Source organism: Schistocerca serialis, chromosome 2 (genome assembly GCF_023864345.2).
Source record: "Schistocerca serialis cubense isolate TAMUIC-IGC-003099 chromosome 2, iqSchSeri2.2, whole genome shotgun sequence".
Taxonomy (NCBI): Eukaryota; Metazoa; Arthropoda; class Insecta; order Orthoptera; family Acrididae; genus Schistocerca; species Schistocerca serialis.
The window spans coordinates 317,557,638-317,572,328 of NC_064639.1; the positions used below are offsets into that span (position 1 = coordinate 317,557,638).

Here is a 14,691-nt window from a genome sequence, read left to right on the forward strand (position 1 = left end):
GAGTTTGAACCTAACTTTATTCTACCCAGTATTTCCAAGAGAATTGCTGTAAATATGAGCTTCGCTATTCAATTCTGGTCTAAAAACTTGAACGAAACGCACTTTACCCACTAACACCAGACAAAAACGAAAAATGAGTCGTGTGTTGCATCAGGAGCATTTGCTACAGAAACATGGAAAAACGAGAGTTATCAATAGTTGACAGATGTTGAGCGACGATGATAGAATGAATATACATTAATACATAACGGTGACATATGGAAGATAGTAACTGAAATCAAATCCTTTCCTTGTCTCTCGTCCGCCCCCCTCTCCCTCCTCCATTCCCCTCCGCACTGCAGGGTACCAACTGGTATTCCAACTGATGTTCTAATGGCAGGGATTCGCCAGAACTCGCCCCAAGTACGATATTGTCTGCTGTCCTCTGTGCAGCCCAGTTTCATCAGTGGCACACAGATGTCCCTGCCGTCGCAGCCTGTCACGTGACGGCCCCGGCGAGACGGCGGCGGGCCACAGGATTAGCGGCGCGGCGCGGGCTCAGGTGCAAGTCAATTACGGGGCGAGGCGAAGCGAGCAGGCGGAGGAACGCAACCGCCGGCTGGTTATCTGGCCGGGTAATTACCCCGCCCTGGCGAACGTTGCGCCGCTGCGCTCCCCAAGGCTGCTAGGCGGCACCTCACCAGCCGCAACACACCAGCAAGTCTGCTCTGAGGTGACAAAAGACATGGGAGAGCGACACGCACTATACAGATGGCGGTAGTATCGCGTACACAAGATATAAAAGGGTACTGTATCGGCGGAGCTGTCGTTTGTACTCAGGTGACTCTTGTGAAAATATTCCTGACGTAATTATGGCCTCACGACTGGAATTCATAGACTCTGAACGCGGGATGGTAGTTGGAGCTAGTCACACGGGACATTCCATTTCGAAAATCGTGAGGGAATTCACTATTCCGAGTTTCACACTGTCACGAGTCATGCATTACCTCTCACCATGGACTATTCTAACAGACACGTAAAACTGCGTGCAATAACCGCAGAAGTCTATGTGGAACGTGCGACCAACGTAACTGTTAAGTGGGTGGGACGAAATTTGGCGCTAATCGGTTGTGGCAGCAGACAGCCTATGGGAGTGCCTTTGCTAACACCTGCAGCGGCTTTCCTGGGCTCGTGACCATATCGGTTGGACCATAGGCCACTGGAAATCCGTGTCCTGGTCAGATGTGTCACGATTTCAGTTGGTAAAATCTGACGATAGGGCTCGAGTGTGGCACACACCCTACGAAGTCATTAACCCCAATTGTCAACATGCCACTGTGCAAGCTGGGATTGGTTCCATAATAGTGTGGGCTGTGCTTATATGGAATAGATTGGTTCTCTGGTCCAACTGAACCGATCACTGACTGGAAATACATTACTGGCCATTAAAATTGCTACACCACGAAGATGACGTGCTACAAAAGCGAAATTTAACCGACAGGTAGAAGATGCTGTGATATGCAAATGATTAGCTTTTCAGAGCATTCACACAAGGTTGGCGCCGGTGGCGACACCTACAACGTGCTGACATGAGGAAAGTTTCCAACCGGTTTCTCATAGACAAACAGCAGTTAACCGGCGTTGCCTGGTGAAAAGTTGATGTAATGCCTCGTGTAAGGAGAAGAAATGCGTACCATCACGTTTCCGACTTTGATAAAGGTCGGATTGTAGCCTATGGCGATTGTGGTTTATCGTATCGCAACATTGCTGCTCGTGTTGGTCGAGATCCAATGACTGTTAGCAGAATATGGAAACGATGGGTTCAGGAGGGTAATACGGTACGCCGTGGTGGATCCCAACGGACTCCTATCATTAGCAGTCGATATGACAGGCATCTTATCCGCATGGCTGTAACGGATCGTGCATCCACGTCTCGATCCCTGAGTCAACAGGGACGTTTGCAAGACAACAACCATCTGCACCAACAGTTCGACGACGTTTGCAGCAACATGGAGTATCAGCTCGGAGACCATGACTGCGGTTACCCTTGACGCTGCATCACAGACAGAAGCGCCTGCGATGGTGTACTCAGCGACGAACCTGGGTGCACGAATGGCAAAACGTCATTTTTCGGATGAATCCAGGTTCTGTTTACAGCATCATCATGGTCGCATCCGTGTTTGGTGACATCGCGGTGAACGCACATTGCAAGCGTGTATTCGTCATCGCAAAACTGGCGCATCACCTGGCGTGATTGTACGGGGTGCCATTAGTTACACGTCTCGGTTACCTCTTGTTCGCATTGACGACACTTTGAACAGTGGATGTTACATTTCAGATGTGTTACGACCCGTGGCTGTACCCTTCATTCTCACCCCGCGAAACCCTACATTTCAGCAGAACAGTGCACGACCGCATGTTGCACGTCTCGTACGGGCCTTTCTGGATACAGAAAATGTTCGAGTGCTGCCCTGGCCAGCACATTCTCCAGATCTCTCACCAATGGAAAACGTCTGGTCAATGGTGGCCGAGCAACTGGTTCGTCACAATACGCCAGTCACTACTCTTGATGAACTGTGGTATCGTGTTGAAGCTGCATGGGCAGCTGTACCTGTACACGCCATCCAAGCTCTGTTTTACTTAATGCCCAGGCGTATCAAGGCCGTTATTACGGCCAGAGGTGGTTGTTCTGGGTACTGATTTCTCAGGATCTACGCACCCAAATCGCGTGAAAATGTAATCACATGTCAGTTCTAGTGTAATATATTTGTCCAATGAATATCCGTTTATCTTCTGCATTTCTTCTTGGTGTAGCAATTTTAATGGCCAGTAGCGTAGTTATGTTCGGCTACGTGGAGATCATTTGAGGCCCTTCGAGGACATCATCTTCCCAAACAGCGGCGGAATTCTTATGGTTGATAATGCGTCATGTTACCAGGCCACAACTGTTCGCAACTGGTTTTAAGAACATTCTGACGATTCGAGTGAATGATTTGGCCACCCAGACCACCCAACATGAATCCCATGGAACATTTATGAGACGTAATGGTCAGTACCTGCACAAAATACTGCACCCTTGCAGCTATACAGACAGAATGGCCCAATATTACTGAAAGGACTTCCAGCGACTTGTTGAGTATATACCACATCCAGCTGTAGCACTACGCCGAGCAAAAGGAAATCCAACACGATATTTTGAGGTATTCCCTGACTTTTGTCACCTCATAGTATTGACTATGGTACGAGGGGCGGTGAAATGAGAACCAAAAACGCGCCACAACGGGACCACGGAATGGTTCCATTGAAAAGTAATCACCACACGCTTTTAAGGCACTTGTCCGCTGGGAGACGACACGATCAATTTCCGTTTGTAGAAAGCGACCGGCCGCTGACGGATCCACAATCTCATGCACTCCTGCAGTTCCTCGGACGGCTAAAATCTACATCCAAGTATGTCTTTCTTCAGGTCGCCAAAGATGTGAAAATCACGTGAGAAAATATCCGACTGTACGGAGGATGCTGTAGTGCTTCCCAACCAAATATCTGATGAGTAGCCTTCGTCCAGTTGTGGTATCAAGCCCGGAGTGCGTGTAGTGCAAGACTATTCTCTCTTTATTGTTGGGGTGGCAGTCACTGAACCAAAGGCGTTCTTCTTTGCGGCGAGATCTATTGACGAAATTTCAGTGACCAACTTTCTCTTCCAAATGCGAAAATATTTTGCTGACATCCACCTACGTAGGGAGAAATGATGATCGTAATAAAATAAGAGAAATCAGAGCTCGAACGGAAAGATCTATGTGTTCCTTTTTTCCACGCGCCATTCGAAAGTGGAGTGGTAGAGAAGTAGTATGAAAATGGTTCGATGAACCCTCTGCCTAGCACTTAAGTGTGAATTGCAGGGTAACCATGTAGATGTAGATGAGTAGAATGAAGAATAGCATCAGATAGTTTTAAAACGCTCGCTCACGTATCATCTCTGGATTCCTATGCGAACAATCAGAGATAGAGATAACGCAATGAACACGACCTCAGTAAGATACAAACGCGATCTACATAAGATATATTACAATACATGTATTAACACCTTATCGATTTCATATGGTTTTTATAGTGTACTAGTGACCCGTCCCGACTTCACCAAGACAGCACTAAGCGTTTTGGGCCCGCGTTAGTAGCTGTGGTGTCAGCCCGTCAGATTGCTAACTGAAGGGACTCGGCCTCAATTCCCGGCCGAGTCGGAGATTATCTTCGCTCGGGGACTGGGTGTTATGTTGTCCTTATCTTCGTAACTGACACGAAAATTGCCTAAATTGTGGCACGTGACAACTCTTAAGCCTATCAACGTTGTACCGTACCACTATTGAGATGGTATAACCGAAGGAACAGTGGCAGCTGTGAACTACCTGGATATTATTGCCGACCAGTTGAATCCCTTCATGTTTGATGTTTTCCCCGAAGGCGAAGCCATCTTCAGGATAACTGTGTTACAAGGCCAAAATCGTGCGGCAATGGCTTGAGGAGCATGATACCGAAGTCATCTGTATCGTTTTTCCATCAGATTCGAGTGGTTTAAACCTGATGGATCACATCAGGGATGCTTTCGGTATTTTCTGGGAACTCTGTAATCGCATCTCTACCCGAACAATTGACGTCCATACCTTCACTATGGAAGGACCCGATTTCGTTTCCCCACAGAACTCAGATTTTTTTTCTGGGCTAAGGAAATCTGGTACAGGGTACACACAGTCACTGCGAGGCGAAATGAGCAGCTGCTTAAGCACAGAAGTATCTACTGGAGTGATTGGCGATATGCTGATCACGTCCCTCTTGATCACAGATCGCACTTCATACTGTTTAGTAGTTAGCAGTCGGCCTGTCGGAGGAGGCCTAAGGCCTAACCCGTGAGTGGCGCTTACATTACTGATTTGTACGCAGACATCTGATGTCACATTCCTTTGGAAACCAACGCCAAATCGGTGCAACGGAGTATCGCTGCTGTATTGTATTCCAAAGATATACCAACACACTACCAAGCAGATGATTAAAATATTTCGTTTCATCATTGGAAACAGCTCGTTTGGTTCAGCCTTTCTGATGTAACAGGACGTGAACAACCGACCAGATTCGCCAATTCTGAAATTGTCGTTGCCAGGCGCAAGGCCATAACAATCTGTCCTTTGTCAACGTAGCAGGTATGGTGGTGATAATAATACCCCATTCGTCTCTGTTCCGGTTATATACAATCCTTGTCACACCGTGTTCTCTTAACACCACTATTTGGCATTCATTCTCATGGTGGACATTGGTCGTATCATATTGGCTCGTCTTTGTAAATTAGTTAATTAAAAAGTTATAAGCTTCATCTGAACTGCACAAAATCGCGTCATGTTAAAAAAAAGTGTTGTGAATACTAGAGTATTACCAAAAAATTGATCTGGTACGAGTAGAGCCCGCTCTCTGAGGGTTCTGTCTGAACTTAATTATGTATATGGACAGTTAATTCTTCCCAGGAACCGAGAAGCTCGATAATGTTTGGCTCTTATCGACATTGATACTGGCAAGATATCGGTTCCGTGAATTGCTAGACTTTCGAGAATGTTTTCATTTTGAAGCCGGGTAACAAATGACAAAAGAAATATTTTTGTGTGTCATACACCGTAATAACAAATCAACAATTTTGGACTTTCCCCTTTACGTATATACTGAACCCTTTCTTCTTGTAAATTGTTATGATTCTACGTCTACTGTCGTACAGATTCTGATGAGTGAGTTCGCGAGCATCAAAATATGACCATATATTTCACAGCATTGACTTGGAAGCTTAGGTTTTTTGCACTGCCGAGGGACGACAGGCCTTAGTGTGTGACGTACGTTTTAACTCGATATGTGTACGCGTTCCTGAGAACAAACGGGCAATACGAGATGGACAAACAGACAGTCAGACAACAAATGACAAGAAAAATATTTTTTCTTGTTATATAATTACAGATCAACACTTTTCAGATCTTTTCCTTTACTTGTAGTGTAAAATGTTGCTTCTTGCCAGATTATACGATTCTAGGTCGTCGGGAAGTACGCTATAGGTTTTCATGAGTGAGTTGGCGTGTATCGAAATATGTTACGTAAATGGTTGTATTTCTTAGCTGCATTGAGTTAGATGCTTCAGATTTTTGCATCGCTAGGGGACCGTAGACCCCAGTACGCGACATAAATTTCAATTTGATACGCCTACCTGTTCTTGAGAAAAAGGGTTTTTAACAGACAGACAGACGGACTGACAGATCGACAGCAAAGTGATTCTGTAAGAGTGCCGTTATTATTCACTGAGGTAAAAAGGTATGACTCCGATACCTACACTCCTGGAAATGGAAAAAAGAACACATTGACACCGGTGTGTCAGACCCACCATACTTGCTCCGGACACTGCGAGAGGGCTCTACAAGCAATGATCACACGCGCGGCACAGCGGACACACCAGGAACCGCGGTGTTGGCCGTCGAATGGCGCTAGCTGCGCAGCATTTGTGCACCGCCACCGTCAGTGTCAGCCAGTTTGCCGTGGCATACGGAGCTCCATCGCAGTCTTTAACACTGGTAGCATGCCGCGACAGCGTGGACGTGAACCGTATGTGCAGTTGACGGACTTTGAGCGAGGGCGTATAGTGGGCATGCGGGAGGCCGGGTGGACGTACCGCCGAATTGCTCAACACGTGGGGCGTGAGGTCTCCACAGTACATCGATGTTGTCGCCAGTGGTCGGCGGAAGGTGCACGTGCCCGTCGACCTGGGACCGGACCGCAGCGACGCACGGATGCACGCCAAGACCGTAGGATCCTACGCAGTGCCGTAGGGGACCGCACCGCCACTTCCCAGCAAATTAGGGACACTGTTGCTCCTGGGGTATCGGCGAGGACCATTCGCAACCGTCTCCATGAAGCTGGGCTACGGTCCCGCACACCGTTAGGCCGTCTTCCGCTCACGCCCCAACATCGTGCAGCCCGCCTCCAGTGGTGTCGCGACAGGCGTGAATGGAGGGACGTATGGAGACGTGTCGTCTTCAGCGATGAGAGTCGCTTCTGCCTTGGTGCCAATGATGGTCGTATGCGTGTTTGGCGCCGTGCAGGTGAGCGCCACAATCAGGACTGCATACGACCGAGGCACACAGGGCCAACACCCGGCATCATGATGTCGGGAGCGATCTCCTACACTAGCCGTACCACTGGTGATCGTCGAGGGGACACTGAATAGTGCACGGTACATCCAAACCGTCATCGAACCCATCGTTCTACCATTCCTAGACCGGCAAGGGAACTTGCTGTTCCAACAGGACAATGCACGTCCGCATGTATCCCGTGCCACCCAACGTGCTCTAGAAGGTGTAAGTCAACTACCCTGGCCAGCAAGATCTCCGGATCTGTCCCCCATTGAGCATGTTTGGGACTGGATGAAGCGTCGTCTCACGCGGTCTGCACGTCCAGCACTAACGCTGGTCCAACTGAGCTGCCAGGTGGAAATGGCATGGCAAGCCGTTCCACAGGACTACATCCAGCACCTCTACGATCGTCTCCATGGGAGAATAGCAGCCTGCATTGCTGCGAAAGGTGGATATACACTGTACTAGTGCCGACATTGTGCATGCTCTGTTGCCTGTGTCTATGTGCCTGTGGTTCTGTCAGTGTGATCATGTGATGTATCTGACCCCAGGAATGTGGCAATAAAGTTTCCCCTTCCTGGGACAATGAATTCACGGTGTTCTTATTTCAATTTCCAGGAGTGTATAAGTGCCGGTATTCCTCAATGCTGATGCAATATTTATCTGCTCACACACTGTATTGTATCCAGGATGTCTGACAGTACTATTGCCTGGACCATCCACTGTAAGCACGGTGTCCTAAATACTCTGTCACCTAACCCAGACCAGTGCCAGGTTTTTAAAAAAATGGTATTTAATCCTAGTTTATCCTGCAAAAATTGGCCTACAACTTTATCCTGAGAACTGGCTAACAATAAAACTTTTTTTCTATTCACTACCTTCCATACATTTTTGTTCTTGAATTTACAGCTGAAAGTTGGCCGTGCCCTTTCTACACCTCCATCTACCTGAGGCTCCTCAGCTTCTAACTCAAGCAACAGGTCAAATGTATTTTTCATATTCATTTTAGAGCAGTCAGATGAATTTCTAAACTTGTTTCTTTCGTTGCCATTGCCGCTTCCCACTTCTCTTTACCCTTTTCCTCCTTAACATGTCCTGATCATCCCTTGCCTTATATGAAGAGCAAACATTTTTCCCTCCTGTTCCAATGTCTTGTTGTCTCTACTGGATAGTCGCAGGTTCGAATCCTGCCTCGGGCATGGATGTGTGTGATGTCCTTAGGTTAGTTAGGTTTAATTAGTTCTAAGTTCTAGGCGACTGATGACCTCAGAAGTTAAGTCGCATAGTGCTCAGAGCCATTTTTTTCTCTACTGGATATCCTACAAAACCAATGAAGAGTCTCATTTGGTCATCCGATTCTCAAGCTGCTACTGCCACCCCGATGAAACACCTGCAACATCAGTTACCCCAAAACTATGGAAAGACAGGCACCTGTCACTCATGGCAAACCAATATTTTAGTTAGAATAAGCCAACTGAATTACCACTAAACAAGAAAAAGCATTTACAAAAATTTCCTCTGTTACACAACTGTATGTAATCAAACTACTTATCCGAAGTCTCTGAATCATGAAACTTAAAATTTACACTGCATCCTAGAAATATGAATTAAATAATGAAGTGATACGCTGTGCTTCATTTACTGAAAAGTAAAAATAAAAAATGAAATGAGAGTCTCTAAGTTTATGGCGGGAAAACGGAGACAAAAATACGACTACAACATGACTGAACAATACTGATTTGTGTTTCCTGGAATAATACGAAAAAGTAAGTGAATCCTTTAATAGCGCTCTTGAAACACACAGTAATAGACATATTTACTGAGTCATCTGTACGAAAGTGTTATTACAATCTAAATAAATTGGTATTTACTTAATGACTATTCTGGAAGCAAATCAAGCAATTTCTTTAAATGTTTCCTACACAATACTTTCGAAATAGTGATTTTTATTTAGCACCCTTGAGTATGCTTCTCATGAGTGCAGCTATTTCCTCTTTACTTATCCAAAATGCAACTGTTTAGTCATGTAAATCCTATCTCCCATTATTTTGTACACAGTCATAAACTTTTTGTGTATAGTGGAAAGAGAGAGAGAGAGACAGAGAGAGAGAGTTTTTCGTATACCTGTTAACAGTCTCACAATTTGCTTAGATGTATTTCATTTTTCTTACGATACTCTACACAAATTTTTTCACAGTAGAATTGTGCAAAATTCAGAAGATCTTTAGTTTTAAATTGTCATTTAAAAAATGCAGCTTTCGCTTCGTAACAGCAACATTGTGCAACTGTTGTACAATGGGAAGCATATTCGTATTTCAGAGACAGAATTCAGTACAGAAGCTGCTCTCCTTGCACTGTATGTAACTATATGTCTAAACTATCTGCTACGTCGCATCTGTAATTTCTCTGGTTAATTCATTTAATTATTAAAGGAGCAAGTCAGATTCTAACCTCTTGGCCGCCTCACAAGCTGTTGCACGAAATCGCTAATGCTTACTACCAAAAATAACCAAGGAAAAGGCGCCTTTCACCTATTGATGACGGTTAACCGTCGAAACTGGCAGTTGACGAAATATAACATCGTGAATCTCTGTTTATCGGAATGGAAAACAAAGTGTAATTCTGTGTCACAGTCCTCACAAAACATTCCATTATATTTGTGATGGATGGAAACTTGCTACTGAGTTTCACGAGAGCATTCCAGTCTTCATTTGAGTGTTCCATTCATCATTAAACTGTCCGCTTTGTCGCTGCTAAATAGGTGAGAGACGTAATTTCACGAGGAAAATTTGGCTTCAGCTAGAGAGAGAAACGAACGCTTTATACTCCTGCGAGGGCTCTGTTCTTAAATGCGGGTACTCGTAAATTCCCGGTCTGGAGTAAGGAGTGACAGGCGACAGGGGCGCTGCGATAGCCGTGAGGTGGTGGCTCGTGTGGCGGATAACGTTTACGATCCATTTATCTGGGCCGCGCGGCTTCTCCTACTCGCCGCGATTGGAAGTGGAGTGGAGGAGCGCCCATCGCTGATACCGTCTGCCGGGCTTCCGCGCTCTGCCGCCTTATGTCGATACCGATATCGATACCGATACCGTCCGACTCCCCGTCCCCGAGGATCGCGGCCGAAGGCCCAACCTACGCTTCGAGAACAGAGTGGACCTGAGTGATTGAGTAGAACCCATATATCTAATAGAAAGTTATACGAGGGCTGTCCAGAAAGTAAGTTCCGATTGATCGCGAAATGGAAACCACAGCGAAAATCAGAAATGTTTTATTTGTAACAGTTATCCAGCTACTTCTCTACTTAATCGCCGTTCTGACTTAGACATCTGTCGTAGCGCTGTATCAGGTTTCCAATACCCTCATCACAGAAGGCAGCCACCAGTGCTTTCCGTCAATTCTCTACGCTGCCCTACAGCTCGTCGTCTGTGTCAAAATGTTGTCTTCATAGCCAGCGGTTCATGTGGGTAGACATGAGACTCAGAGGGAGACAATTACAGGCTGTAATCAAACAGTTCCAATTGAAAACGATGCAGGAGCATCTTCACTGCGCCTGCAGAATGCGGCTGAGAATTGTCTTGAAGAAGAAACCGCACGACAGTTATGTAATGTTGGCTGCATAGCTTAAGGCGAAATTACTCACCAGGCCCTCGTACTTGCCGGGAGACACAATTTTCTAGACATCTTTACGCACTTACTGTGAGCTCAGAAATGAGAAGAGCGACGTGATGCTGTCTAGGATCGTACTAGAGACACTGGCCGACAGATCTGTGCAAAGCTTTATCGGATTTTCATAGTCGTTTCCATTTCGCGACCGATCGGAACTTACTTTCTGGACACCCCTCGTATATCGGACGAATTTGTGGTACTCACGTTATACTTTGGTAGAATTCTCTACGATCTGTCTACCTCAGAACCGAGCAACGTGTACGGGGCAGAATTTGACACTTTCCACAGAGAGTGGTTCTGCGAACCACAAACCAACGATATTGTGCAACTGATGTACAGTAGGGAGCATGTTCGTATTTCAGAGATAGAATGCAGCACAGGTACTGCAGTTCTTGCACTGTATGTACGAGGGCTATCCACAAAGTACATTACGTTTTGGAATTAAAAATAAATAAAGTATTGGAAAATTTTTTTATTATATACAGGTGAAAGCCACACTTAAATGCTACTTTTCTACATAGTTGCCATTTAAATTAAGGCACTTATCGTAGCGATGGACGAGCTTGGAAATTCCTTCGTCGTAAAATTCGGCCGCCTGCGCCTTCAACCACGTAATGACTGTCTTTTGGGACAGAAAAGGTGTGATTTTTGTGGATTTCCTGGAAAGAGGCACTACAATAAACTCTCAAAGGTATTGCCACAACCTCAGAAGAGCAATACAAAACAAGCGCAGTGGAAAGTTGGGATCAAAGATCTTGCTGATTCACGACAACGCCCGGGCCCACACGGCAAATGCCACTCGTGAAGTTCTCGAATCTTTTAAGTGGGAGTTGTTTCCTCATCCGCCGTACAGTCTCGACCCTGGCGCCGAGCGACTTCCACTTATTCCCAGCAATGAAGAAGTGGTTGGCTATGCAGCGTTTTCATGACGACGCACTGCTTCATGAAGAGGGAACCACGTGGTTGAAGGCGCAGGCGGCCGAATTTTACGACGAAGGAATTTCCAAGCTTGTCCATCGCTACGATAAGTGCCTTAATTTAAATGGCAAATATGTAGAAAAGTAGTATTTAAGTGTGGCTTTCATCTGTATATAACAAAAAAAATTCCAATACTTTATTTATTTTTAATTCCAAAACGTAATGTACTTTGTGGATAGCCCTCGTAACTATATCTCCAAACTATCGGCTACGTCACATCTGTATTTTTACTGGCTACTTCATTCAATTATTAAAAGAGCAAGCCACACCTAACCTCTTGGCCGCCTCGCGTTATACTCTGGTAGCATCCTCTGCGATGTATCAACCTCCAAATTGACCGGCTTGTCTGGTGCAGAATTTGATACTTTCCACGGAAGGTGGTGCAACGAACCACGATCTTCTGTGACGGTAAGGTACGTGCGCCATCTTTAGGTGTTGCGAGATATTAAAAATTAACTGCTGTAAGATTAACGCTGAAAATTGAAATGGTTTTGTGTAATATGAAGGGGAGACCGCTGTTAGACTCGCATAATTGAGGCAATCTTCGTAAAAAGGAAAACCTCCTAGGAAGCAGTACTGAAATACAGTTAGTTATGTACGAGAGTTTCCCAGGAAATAATGCACCGTACTTTTTTTCTTCAACAATTTTTTATTGAACATAATGAAAATTACACACACGAAAGAATAGTGTTTTATCTACACACCCTATTGTTCCACGTCATCTCCATACTGTTCTACGGTCTTCCTCTAGCGCGAAACACGGACATTTGTGCCCTGTCAGTACCAGTCCTTGTCCTGGTACCGGAGCCAGTGCTTCAGTTTGTGAATCACCTCTTCATCGTCCTCAAAATGTCCTCCACGAATGGCATCTTTTAACGGCTCAAACAAGTGGAAGTCCGAGGGGGTTAGGTCAGGTGTGTCAGGTGTGACAGCCATCGATGGTCTCCCCGACCGCTGCAAATCATGAAGCTCCACCGAATCCCCTTCTGATGACATCACCCTCCGTGCACAGTGACTAACTGTACCTCTGTCGACAGCAGATGCTCCAGAGACTTTGCACAAGTGTTTGTGAATATGTGAATTTATTTCTCATCAGTGAGACGTTCAATGACGGCACGTTGCTTATAAGTTACTAATCAAAAAGAGTTTCGCATCACCTGCGTTCCGAGAGTTCCGGAACCTATACAGAAAACTGGAATAGAGATCAACATAAACATCATTTCCGCCCTTTTTACAGCTCATGATAACCATGATGTACCACCATACAGCGAGACCTTCGGAGGTGGTGGTCCAGATTGCTGTAACACCTTTAATATCCAGTAGCGCGGACTCTTGCATTGATGCATGCCTGTATTCGTCATGGCATGCTATCCACAAGTTTGTCAAGCCACTGTTGTTCCATTATCCCACTCCTCAACGGCAATTCGGAGTAGATCCCTCAGAGTGGTTGGTGGGTCACGTCGTCCATAAACAGCCCTTTTCAATATATCCCAGGCATGTCCGATGGGGTTCGTGTCTGGAGAAAATGCTGGCCCTTCTATCCTGGAGGAAGTCATTCACAAGATGTGCACGATGGGACGAGAATTGTCGCCAATGAAGACGAATGGCTCGCCAATATGCGGCCGATATGGTTGAGCTATTGTTCTGAGGATGGCATTCACGTATCGTACAGCCGTTACGGCCCCTTCATGACCACCAGCAGCGTACGTCGGCCCCACATAATGCCACCCGAAAACAGCACGGAACCTCCACTTTGCTGCACTCGCTGGACAGTGTGTCTAAGGCGTTCAGCCTGACCGGGTTGCCACCAAACACGTCTCCGACGATTGTCTGGTTGAAGGCATCGGTGAAGAGAACGTGATGCCATCACTGTGCGGTCCATTCGGCATGTTGCTGGGTCCATCTGTACCGCGCTGCATGGTGTCGTGGTTGCAAAGATGGACCTTGCCATGGACGTCGAGAGTGAAGTTGCGCATCGTACAGCCTATTACGCATAGTTTGAGTCGTAACACGACGTCCTGTGGCTGCACGAAAAGCATTATTCAATATGGTGCAGTTGCTGTCAGGATTCCTCCGAGACTAATCCGTAGGCAGCGGTCATCCACTGCAGTAGTAGCCCTTGGGCAACCTGAGCGAGGCTTGTCATCGACAGTTCCTGTCTTTCTGTATCTCCTCCATATCCTAACATGAGCGCTTTGGTTCACTCAGAGACGCCTGGACACTAAAGTTGTTGAGAGCCCTTCCTGGGACAAAGAAACAATGCGGACGCGATCGAACCGCGGTATTGACCGTCTAGTCATTGTTGAACTGCAGACAACATGAGCCGTGTACCTCCTTCCTGGTGGAATGATTGGAACTGATCGGCTGTCGGACCCCCTCCGTCTAACAGCCGCTGCTCATGCATAGTTTTTTACATATTTGGGCGGGTTTAGTGACATCTCTGAACAGTGAAGAGGACTGTGTCTGTGATACAATAGCCACAGTCAACGTCTATCTTCAGGAGTTCTGGGAACCGGGGTGACGCAAAACTGTTTTTGATGTGTGTACATCAGATACGGACGCCATTTTGAAACAGTCCTGTAGCTACGCTGTCTTTCGAAAGTGACGGAAACTAGGTGCACTCACTCAAATAATACACACGTAACGTTTCGCTGTCGTAGCATTGTTTTCGTCTGAGAAAAGAATTCGGTGCATTACTTTCTGGGTAACCTTTGTACACTATCAGACCAAATGTATCGGGATACCTATTGTTGTTGTTGTTGTGGTCTTCAGTCCTGAGACTGGTCTGATGCAGCTCTCCATGCTACTCTATCCTGTGCAAGCTTTTTCATCTCCCAGTACCTACTGCAACCTACATCCTTCTGAATCTGCTTAGTGTATTCATCTCTTGGTCTCCCTCTACGATTTTTACCCTCCA

General features: G+C 46.1%; 1 protein-coding gene across 1 annotated transcript in view; it reads right to left on the reverse strand.

Annotated features, from left to right (window-relative positions):
* Positions 1-12,200, reverse strand: part of LOC126455948 (NALCN channel auxiliary factor 1) — a 169,272-nt gene extending 157,072 nt beyond the window's left edge. Inside the window, exon 1 of the mRNA XM_050091704.1 lies at positions 12,192-12,200. Within this exon, the coding sequence (XP_049947661.1) occupies positions 12,192-12,200 (9 nt within the window). The remainder of the gene's footprint in view (positions 1-12,191) is intronic.
* Positions 12,201-14,691: the final 2,491 nt, after the last annotated feature.